Raw genomic sequence first — 12330 nt, 5'->3', positions numbered from 1 at the left:
ATTTCAGTCGTTCTCATCTCAGCTCATTACGTTGTAATCTGCCCCACCCATGGAGAGCGCGCGCTATTCAAACGCAAATGACTGTGGCAATCCATGCAAACCTGTGAACGCCCCCATATCAGCTCGAGAAAACACATCAAGCTTATTCAGATCATTGTACTTGTTTACACTGTCTCGCAGCGCTGTGAGGAATAATAATAATGGAAAATGTAACTCAGAAGTGCTGGTATTTCGAGGAGCAACGGATGGAATACTGTAGTAAGTTTTTTCATTCTCAAGTAAATCGCGTTTCTGTGTGAATGAATGAATGGCAGAGATGCGCGCTGTTTACCACAACTCGCAAAAAGACGGTTTAACCCTCTGGAGTCTGAGCGGTTTTCTGGGCCCTTGAGATGTTCTGACATGCCCTGACATTTGTGCTTTTTTCAGTTGCTTATAAACATATTAATGGCAAAGGTATAAATTCACTCTATAAAGCACAAACAGGGCTACCATAATATGTGAGCCACGTGTATGTACATGTTTTCATTTTTGAGAGAATAATGTTTATGCGTGGTTATTGAAAAAACTAAAAACTAAAATTTCTGAAATAAGGCCACAAAACACATAGTAAATATGTGTCAATAAGACTTTTGACCAATGGATGTCGTCGCCTATAGTTTTTTCTTCAAAATTATGTGAAAATAGTCTTGCTTTATCGTTCAAATAAAACCATACATTGATTTAAATTGATGTAAAACAGGTTTTGCTTGGAAAGCCAATATGCGAGGGGGGCGTGAACGAGGAGTGGTTTACACCTGAATTACCACCCACTCTGCATAATGATGAGCCATTCACTCAGGTGTGAAACTGGCTGAGCCACAATGCAAGGACAAAAGATATTTAGAAGAAGACTTATATTGACCATTTAAGATTTTGCTTACATCTATCTTGTACATATGTTTTGCCATTTTATTAAAAAGGTTACAATTACAACAATAATTACAATTTCAACAATATTTCAAGTGTACTCTTTCTTTGTAAAAAAAAAAAAAAAAGATTATTGGCCTACATTTTATCTATGTATTCATTACTTTGAATACAGCCAACATTGGAACAGCTAACATCTTAGTTGATGACTTTATTTTTGACAAAAATATTAGGCTATTTTATATATAGAAATTGCTAAACAAAAGCTTATTTGACGAGGCAGTATATTCTACAGTAAAAACTGTACCCAAATCTACTAAACAAAATGTTGTCTTTCATATTTCGCCTGACTGTAAAGTTGTTTTCATGAAATATTAGGGCATATAAATGTTAATTTGCAGTTTACGTTGCTTATACAAATAGCCTACATTTTATTTCAACATATTTCAGTCGATTTTTATTCATCTCAGTATAGCAATACAGTTTGCTAAAACATCATCATTCGTTGACGATAGGCTTATTTACTTTAAATCCAGGAAATTTGTTAATGAAAAAATTATTAAAATTAAGATACAATTGATACAAAACGAAATTCGTTTTAAAGAAAGGATTTGTACTTTCAGTTTTGAGGTCTCTGTGTAAGTTTGAAAGTCTTTTAGTGTTTTTTTTTTAGAGCTCGCGTCCATAATGGAGAACTGTCACGTAATATTGTTTTTTGCCAGCTGTGGTAAACAGCGCGCATCTATGCCGTTCATTCATTCATAAACAGAAACCCGAGAAGGAAAAACTTACTAATATTCCTCAGCTCGTATTCCTCATTATTCCTCACAGCGCTGCGAGACGGTGTAAGCAAGTAATGTTCTGAATAAACTTGTGTTTTGGTTTTCTCGAGCTGATACGGGGGGGCGTTCACAGGATTACCTCAGCCATTTGCGTTTGAATAGCGTGCGCTCTCCGTGGGCGGGGTCACATTACATTTGAATTAGCTCTAATGAGGTCTACTGGAATCGCTCTCTTTTAATACAGATTTCACAAGATGAGAATATTTGTTTTTTATATAAATTACTTCATTTAAAAATAGAGATTTCAAGCTTCATAAAGACATATATCACGTGTATGTGTGAGAAGTATTCACTGAGTTATGGTTCATTTTCGGACGCGTTTCAGAATGGACTACACGGACAGAGAGAAGGCAGAACTCGCTTCGTGTTTATTTTTCTTTATTTGTCGAAAAGCACAACACTATGTTTTTATTGTGAGTATACACAAAAATAATACACATTTAACAGAATCGATTGATGTATGGAACTCCTATGGAAAATCAAAGTCAACAGAGTATTTATGAGTTTCTTTTACACTGATAAAAAAAAAGCGAGCTGGTATCGCCGGCGATACCGCCGACCTCAGGGGGTTAAATTTGAATCGCGTTTCTGTGTGAATGAATGAACGGCAGAGATGCGCTGTTTACCACAACTCGCAAAAAGACGGTTTAAATTTGAATTGTGTTTCTGTGTGTGAATGAATGATCCACTTTTAACAAACTATTTTGCTATACTGAGTAAAAATCGACTGAAATATGTTGAAATAAAATGTATTTGTATAAGCAACGTATTAAACTGCAAATTAACATTTATATTCCTTATAATAAAAACGAAAGACCTATGTTACAGACATATGAAAGACAACATTTCGTTGACTAGTTTTGGATAGATTACAAATTTTTTATGTAAAATATCTGCCACCTCAAATAAGCTTGTGTTTGCTAATTTTTGCTAATATGTTAAATATAGTATGTTTTGTCAATGTAGGCTATATTCAAAGTAATGAATCCTTAACTTTAAAATATGTATGATAAAATGTATACTTTACTTTTTACAAAGAAAGATTACACTAGAATTGTTTTTGTAATTGTAACCTTTTTAATAAAAAAATAAATTTACAAGGTAGATGTAAACAAATTTTAAAAGGTAAATATAAGCCTTTTCTTTAAATAATTTTTATTGTGTTTTATTATTGACAAATTTGGGGAGAGGATACATATTCCAAAACTGAAAATACAGTATGAGAATTAACTGCACAATTACTAGACATGTTTTCCTTGGATATTATACAATTTGAAAGCACAATTTGTGGAAAAAAAAAAAAAAAATTGAGGTGCTTCCAACTGTGAACCAATTTGGTAGAATATATATATATATATATATATTAGAGGTGGGCATAGATTAATTTTTTTAATCTAGATTAATCTAGATTAATTTTGAAATTAATCTAGATTAATCTAGATTAAAATGGCTCATTTGAATTCTGCCGAAGGCATTCAGAATATGTGTGCTACCCAAATAATGACTATAAAAGTAAGTCTTTGAGAACGGGTTTCTCAAGCCAGGTGGCGCATTAGACCAGGGGCTCATCTCCTGTTTCCAAAATGCATCACAAACTGCTTGAGAAAGCTGTTCTACTCATAGACTGTAAAAGGTTACTACTGTACTGTTACCGTCCGTAGGCAACATTAGGTAGGCCTATGTTATTATCAACTACTATAGGCTATCAATTAGGGATGGGCGATATGGCCTAAAATACATATTGTGATATACATTGCAGCCTCTTGCGATAACGACATTATAATAAAACCATTTCAGAACAGGTTACACAGACCCTGCTAAACAACTGCTAAATGTTTTTTTTTTTTTTTTTTAAAGGGTGTATGTAGTTTTGAGAACATATATTGTGCAAAACTGTAAGTATACAACATAATTTTGCAGATAAATAAAATTTAAGTACACTAGCTGCAGAGACAGTAGGTCTAATGTTTATTATGGCTTGGAGCTTATGAAACCCCAAATTTAAAATTAGAATATTGTCTAACTGATGTCTTTTCAGTTAAAAAGAAACACAACAACGATTCTTAAAATCGGGCGCAGACAGAGATTATGTTCTACACCACTCAGATATATTGGGAATAATACGCGCGCGCTGGTATTCAGTGATATGTTTCGTTTTGGCTTTGAGGTGGTAGAACGGATTAGTCGTGTGTTAACTTACCGAACTGTTACACCACACAGTCTACGTCGGACGGCTTAAATCCGAACCAAGTCCAAATAATGGATGTTGCACGGATCTTTTACACCAGCTTTCACTTTCAGCCGTGTTTAAGATGACGACGAATATGATGCGTTGCAGCCGGGTGTTCCTCGCGGCCGCGGGTAGTTTGCGTCATCATAGCTTGTGTAGCTTGAGCCAGCTCCCAACGCTCCCAACCCAACTTGGAGAATAGATTAACGGCGATATTTTTTTTATCGCGCGATAAGAGTCTCGCGTTAACGCAGCGCGTTAACGCCGATAACGGCCCACCACTATATATATATATATATATATATATATATATATATATATATATATATATATATATATATATATATGTATATATATATATATATATATATATATATGTATATATATATATATATATATATATATGTATATATATATATATATATATATATGTCATGCCGCTTGAAAATGTGTTTGTTTCAGCAGTTCAGTGTGGTTTGTTTATCTTGTAACCATAGTAACTTAGTACTAGTGCATGTTGGGAAATAGGAAGTAAAATTGCCATGCGGTAATCAGCTACAGGAATGTGTGAGCTCTATCAGTCGTTCTGAGTCGATCGCTTTTCCTTCTTCCTTTTTGCTAAGGCAACGTCTGTAAGTATTTCTCATCGTGTAATATTTGGTTACTGCTTACTTTTAAGTTAGTAAGATTATTGAGACGGTTAAATTAGTTTGTTTATTGCTGCTGGTTGTTTCTACTAGCTTGATTGTGTTTATCATATAGGCTACACTGCTATGTTAGCTAAGTGGTGCTACTTACACTGTTATTGTGTATTTGAGTTTGATTAATAATATAGACATCTCATTGTACTGTATTGCAGTTTCACAAAATTCCCAGTAAACTTCATGGAAATGAATCAACTGTGTCCTGGAGTTTCTTGGGAGTGTTTAAGCTGAATGGAACATAGCCCATGACAATATATATATTGCTCTTGCATTCTTTCTTGTGGTTATAGGTGACACATCTGAATGAATGGCTCATTAACCCATTTAATCCCACCGGTCACAATAGTGACCGTAAAAAAATGTTTCCTTTCTAAGGCTATAAAAATGTTACTGAATGATTTATCAATGCATTTCCAGCAGATATTGAAATAATAAAGGGTCTCAATGAAATATGTGCAGTGTCGCATGTTTACTGTAAATTGTCACATGACCAGAGCTGTTTACTTCCTGTTTGCGCCAAGAGAAGAGGATGGCAGCAAGAAAGCTCCCAAAGAAAAGGTTATTAAAGTATGTTAACATAAAGATAGGACATAGATTTTTGGTACACATCATGTTTAAGGTGTCTAGTATTGATATATGCATTTGCAATTACTCAACTTTGTTTAATGTGGTCATAGAACTCACAAACATGTCAACGGCAACAATAGTGACCGGTGGGATAACCCATTGTATCTACATGCTAATACACATAGGCTAACTGTTCTACCTTACTTTCTGCTGCTACCTAACTTTCTACCTAATTTTACACACAGACACTATCCCGTGGCCTCGAGACACTATCCCGTGGCCTCGAGACACTATACCGTGGCCTCGAGACACTATCCCGCTATCCCGTGGCCTCGAGACACTATCCCGTGGCCCGAGACACTATCCCGTGGCCCGAGACACTATCCCGTGGCCTCCAGACACTATCCCGTGGCCTCCAGACACTATCCCGTGGCCTCCAGACACTGTCCCGTGGCCTCCAGACACTGTCCCGTGGCCTCCAGACACTGTCCCGTGGCCTCCAGACACTATCCCGTGGCCTCCAGACACTATCCCGTGGCCTCCAGACACTGTCCCGTGGCCTCCAGACACTGTCCCGTGGCCTCCAGACACTGTCCCGTGGCCTCCAGACACTATCCCGTGGCCTCCAGACACTATCCCGTGGCCTCCAGACACTATCCCGTGGCCTGCAGACACTATCCCGTGGCCTGCAGACACTATCCCGTGGCCTCCAGACACTATCCCGTGGCCTGCAGACACTATCCCGTGGCCTGCAGACACTATCCCGTGGCCTCCAGACACTATCCCGTGGCCTCCAGACACTATCCCGTGGCCTCCAGACACTATCCCGTGGCCTGCAGACGCCTGCAGACACTATCCCGTGGCCTGCAGACACTATCCCGTGGCCTCCAGACACTATCCCGTGGCCTCCAGACACTATCCCGTGGCCTCCAGACACTATCCCGTGGCCTGCAGACGCCTGCAGACACTATCCCGTGGCCTCCAGACACGATCCCGAGGCCTCCAGACACTATCCCGTGGCCTGCAGACACTATCCCGTGGCCTGCAGACACTATCCCGTGGCCTCCAGACACTATCCCGTGGCCTGCAGACGCCTGCAGACACTATCCCGTGGCCTCCAGACACTATCCCGTGGCCTCCAGACACTATCCCGTGGCCTGCAGATGCCTGCAGACACTATCCCGTGGCCTACAGACACTATCCCGTGGCCTCCAGACACTATCCCGTGGTCTCCAGACACTATCCCGTGGCCTGCAGACGCCTGCAGACACTATCCCGTGGCCTCCAGACACTATCCCGTGGCCTCCAGACACTATCCCGTGGCCTCCAGACACTATCCCGTGGCCTCCAGACACTATCCCGTGGCCTCCAGACACTATCCCGTGGCCTCCAGACACTATCCCGTGGCCTCCAGACACTATCCCGTGGCCTGCAGACACTATCCCGTGGCCTGCAGACACTATCCCGTGGCCTCCAGACACTATCCCGTGGCCTGCAGACGCCTGCAGACACTATCCCGTGGCCTCCAGACACTATCCCGTGGCCTCCAGACACTATCCCGTGGCCTCCAAACACTATCCCGAGGCCTCCAGACACTATCCCGTGGCCTCCAGACACTATCCCGTGGCCTCCAGACACTATCCCGTGGCCTCGATACACTATCCTGTGGCCTCGATACACTATCCCGTGGCTTCCAGACACTATCCCGTGGCCTCCAGACACTATCCCGTGGCCTCGAGACACTATCCCGTGGCCTCGAGACACATCCCGTGGCCTCCAGACACTATCCCGTGGCCTCGAGATACTATCCCGTGGCCTCGAGATACTATCCCGTGGCCTCGAGATACCATCTCGTGACCTCAAGATACAATCCCGTGGCCTCAAGATACTATCCCGTGGCCTCAAGATAGTATCCCGTGGCCTCCAGATAGTATCCCGTGGCCTCAAGATACCATCTCGTGACCTCAAGATACAATCCCGTGGCCTCGAGATACTATCCCGTGGCCTCGAGATAGTATCCCGTGGCCTCCAGATAGTATCCCGTGGCCTCCAGATAGTATCCCGTGGCCTCAAGATACCATCTCATGACCTCAAGATACTATCCCGTGGCCTCAAGATACTATCCCGTGGCCTCAAGGATTTTATAAGGATTTTATACACTCTTATGCACGCGCGCGCACACACAAACACACACAAACACACACACACACACACACACACACACACACACACACACACACACACACACACACACACACAAAAACACACACACACACACACACACACACACACACAAACACACTGCACAGGTCAAATAGACCTATATTCACTCTGTCCAATGGTTGATACAACACAGTATCCCACCGGTCACAATTGTGACCGATCATAAAACACACTTTTTCACACACTTTTCCATGAAAATTTAAAAAAATTATGATTGATTGTTTCAAAGGGATACTAATGACACATGATTTGGATATTTTTGTGTCTGAGAAAAATTTGGGATTAAATGGGTTAAGTATGTGGGCCCCATTGTCTCCTCAGGTGTGAATCACTAAATATGCATGATGGTGTTGGATGGTGATGCCCCTTGCGCACATTGCCTTTACAAACAAAAAGTGTTTTACAAGATTTAAATCAATGTATTGTGTTTTGTGAATGATTAGGCAGGATGATTTTCACATCATTTTGAAGAAAAAACTCTAGGCAACGACATCCATTAGTCAAAAGTCTTATTGAAACATATTTAATATGTGTTTTGTGGCCTTATTTCAGAAACTTTAGTTTTTAGTTTTTTCAAAAACCATGCATAAACATTATTCTCTCAAAAATACAAACATGTACATGCATGTTGTTTACATATTATGGTAGCCCTGTTTGTGCTAAATAGAGTGAATTTACACCTTTGCCATTAATATGTTTATAAGCAACTGAAAAAAGCACAAATGTCAGGGCATGTCAGAACATCTCAAGGACCCCAAAAACCCCTCAGACCCCAGAGGGTTAACGATTGAAGCACATGGTCTGTAGCGCACGGCGCAAGTTCACTTAGGGCATGTCCGAATCCACTTTTGCTAGTTTAACGACGGGAAAAATGTTGTGTCTAAAAGGGTTGTCCCTATTCTCTTAATGAGTAATGGGTGTGTTTTGGGATTTACGTGCGTTAAACCAATCAGAGTCTCATCTCCCATTCCCTTTGAAAGCGCTCGGCAGGATGCTATTTACATGACGGAATTTGCAAGCAGAAAGACTGAACGTGTCTCCAGAGAGAAAAAGTACATTTTCGTGCGCGAGGTTAAAGCACGCATGCAGGCAATCTACAAGCGGACAAGCCGGTACACAATAATTATCTTTTACATTGTAATCCTTTTAGTTTTAAATTTTGGCATGTTTTTGTGCTGCTGCTGCACATTGTGGGCCCTATTTTTACGATCTCAAACGCGAAACGCAAGTAACTTTGTGGGCGGATCCCGACGAAAATCTAAAATGGGTTGGTCTGAAGTAGCTACATTTCTCAAAGGTGTGGTTTGGGTGTAACATGAAATAAACTAATCAGAGCGTCATCTCACATTCCCTTTAAAAGCAGGCGCTCGTTCCATGGTGGATTGCTATTATAACGGCGGATTTGCCAGGCGCACGCCAGGAGAGGTTCACAGCTGAGGAGACTGACGTTCTCGTCAGGGCCATAAAAGACAGAGAAGTGACATTGTATGGGGATGGGAGAAACCCACCCAAATTAGCTTCGGTTAAACAGGCGTATAATAATTTGGGTAAATGTGTAAACTAGATTTATGCCTATTTTTTCACATCTTCATGGACACCACAATGATTTCCCTCATGTGGAATATTTTTCCTTGTAATTATTTATGGTTTGCAAAAATGTCAACTGCTGCGTCTGTGTGTAGATGAGAGAATCAAAGTGTATGCATGTTGTGCACACGCTACATTATGGCCAAGCATGCGCCCTTCAAATAGCATCTGAACGCGCCACTGAAAACACTGAAAACGTGGCGCAGAAAACAATTCCGCCACAGACCAGGAAAAACCTAGTCTAAAGTCAGTGGTGGAATTGTTTTCTGGAACTGCACAATAGCATCAGGGAACGTTTGTGCCGGAACACGTCTCCTCTTTTCGCTGAACCGCCCCTGGAAGCACAAGTTCATTCCCTAATTTACCGATGTGCGTCTGTAGAGGGAAAAGTCCGCTGTGCGTAGGGTGCAAAATAGGAATGATACATGCGTCTGTGTACAAAGTCAATTGCGCTGGGTGCAAGATAGGGCCCTGTGTGTGTAATAAGCAAAGTGTACACGCGTTGTGGACCCGCCTATAGGCGCACATTACTAACACGCTCTTTAAATAACAAAAAAATACTGCACAGTATTTTTTATACGGCGCAGTATTTTTTTTTGTTATTTAAAGAGCGTGTTAGTTCTTTTGCCACAAAATAGCAACGCGCCAACAATGCGTCTGAACACACCTCGTTTTCAGACCAGCACGCCCACGGGCACACAAATGTGCACAGATGCATTTGCTATGTAAACAACGTGGCACAGGACGTGAAAAAGATAACTGCGTCGGGCTGAAACTAGCAAAAACAGTTTTGTCGCGCTTGACATCGCATTGCACTGGGTGTATGATAGGGCCCTATATTTGAGATGGTTCTTATTTATGTCTACCTTTAGTGTTGGCAGGAAAAAACAGAAAAAAATCTGGAATGTACGCTGACTCATTTATTTGGTCAACCTAATCACATTATGTGACAAAAACAGCTATCATTTAAATTGCTCATCACTTCATACTTCATACTGATTCACACAGTGGGGAATCACGGGTTGGCTAACAGATGCTATTCTACTCCATTGTGTTTTTCCACTGACAGACAAACAAAAGCAGATGTGCACAAATTTTGGCAAGCAACAAATTAAGAATTATTTCATTTTATTGTCATAGATGTTTCAATAGTGATATAGAGTGATCAGACACGACATTTACACCTCAAACTATAAAATCTCCTTTCACAGGATATAATCTGATATAATCTGATTGTAGCCCCAATTATTGCCACTTGTAGCAACATTTCAACACATTACAAAACTATTATTCACATGAAAGGCAATATTATATTAATATTATATTATTTTTTAAAATATAAAAACAATTTCAGAGGCAAATTAATTAATGATTAATTTTTCATTTTAGTTAAAGAACTTTACCTGTATTTCTGTTCGATCAAGTGTTCCAGCATCTTCAAAATGCTCTGAGACAACATAATAACAATACATATTTTAAAGCTATATTACATGGTCATTAAATTTGTTCTGATTAATACATATATGGTTATTTCTTGTGATAACATGACACTCACCGTTGAAGTGCTGTTGGATATTTCTTCTGCGCATTTCATGGTGAAAACCTGCAGGATGTCCAGGAGCTCTGCATGGATTAAGGAGTTGCACTCAACCAACTCATTTAGAGTCATCAAGTACATCCAAGACCGAGCCAGTAGTCTGTCCACCTCCACCAAATGTCCATGTCTCTTCATGAGTTTCAACATCTTACTAAAAAAATAGGGATTTAACAATAAGTCAAAAATCACCTTTTTTTTTTTTTTTTTTTTTTTTTTACTTTCAACTGAAACCCAAGTGGGTTCAAAGATTTCACAATATCTACCAGGAAATTTAAAACCCAAGAACGACTCCAGTTACGACTGTGACCATGGTTCCCTGGGAAGAGAACAAGATGTTGCGTGGTAAGTTACAATGATATGGTGGTGTAATTGTGTCTGAAGCACATGTGCAACTATTCCAATCCAGATTGGTGGTGCGTCACCTCTACGCGGACATTATACATATAATTTGAATATGTATAATTTTATATTATATTATATAATAATAAATGTTAAAATGAACACCAAGTTTGTTGTGCCATGAATGTTGGTTTACATTCAAACCAAAAAGCCATTCTTTTTTAAATCTCTCCTCATTCTTTGTGCAAGGTTCCTCATAATGACAGGGCCTGATAGCCCCTGATAGGGCCATTAGGGGAGGGTCTTTGTCTTTCTCAGGTGTGAGACACATCAATATTCATGATGATTCACACCTCCTCACATAAAGTTTTCGTACACAAAACATGTCTTACAAATTTTAAATCAATATATTGTTTTATCTGAATGAGCAGTCAGGATGATTTTCACATAGTTTTGGAGCAAATATTCTAGGCTACGTGATACAATTTTCAAATTTTCTTCTTTGAGTGAAGAAATAATCAGTATGGGTTTCATGACCTTATTTCAGTGACAATTTTGTTTTTGTTTTTTCACAAACCACACATAAATGTCATTATCTCAAAACTACAAACTTTTACATACTTGCTGCTGACATATTATTGTAGCAGAGTTTGTGCTGAATACAGTGTAATCAGACTTTAGCCATGAAAATGTCACAAGTAATAGAAATTAGCACAAATGTCAGAGCATGTCAGAACACCTCCAGGACCCAGAAAACACCTCAGACCCCAGAGGGTTAAGTGTGGAGGGGTATAGACCAAACAATCCTAAAGGGACTACAGCACTGAAGCCACTGGGGAGTTAACTGGGTCCAACCAGTGTTTTCTGCACTATAAAAGTGAATATTCTCCACTTTAGAATGTATAGATTTCATAGTCATAGTCTTCATAGAGGGAGCTTTAGAGTTTAGGATGTTCTCAACAGCCTCAGTTGAGAGACAATCATTTATGAGTTGAACCCCCACCAGGGGCCAAACCCACAACTTCCACTTCTCCGGCCGGAGGTGGTAGATTGTCCCCTGGCCTGTGAAAGATCCCTCCTGATGAGAATCTCTCATGGGAGGCCGTGGAGTAGGGTAATTCGGTCTGAGAACCACATCGGCCACAGGTTCACTTCCGCCTGGACAAACCTCACCTAATTACTTCTCCAACATCTCGGGGTGGAGTCTCCATTCCCCATGAATCGGCCACTGCCTCAACTGGATGTCTGACTCCCTGATACAGGTACCCAGGGATCTAAACTGTTCTCAGTGAGATCAGCTTGCCCTGAGACTACAGGAGGATCTAGTACGCC

At 40.5% G+C, this 12330-nt stretch overlaps 1 protein-coding gene across 1 annotated transcript in view; it reads right to left on the bottom strand.

Annotated features, from left to right (window-relative positions):
- LOC307171873 (E3 ubiquitin-protein ligase rnf213-alpha-like) overlaps positions 1-12330 on the bottom strand; it is a 165400-nt gene that overhangs the window by 112766 nt on the left and 40304 nt on the right. Inside the window, exon 10 of the mRNA XM_079893804.1 lies at positions 10618-10810. Within this exon, the coding sequence (XP_079749930.1) occupies positions 10618-10810 (193 nt within the window). The remainder of the gene's footprint in view (positions 1-10617; positions 10811-12330) is intronic.

This window comes from Squalius cephalus (assembly GCF_949319135.1).
Source record: "Squalius cephalus genome assembly, chromosome: 1".
NCBI classification, from domain to species: Eukaryota; Metazoa; Chordata; class Actinopteri; order Cypriniformes; family Leuciscidae; genus Squalius; species Squalius cephalus.
The sequence above is the reverse complement of the archived record's forward strand: the minus strand, read 5'-3'. Positions and strand labels throughout refer to the sequence as shown.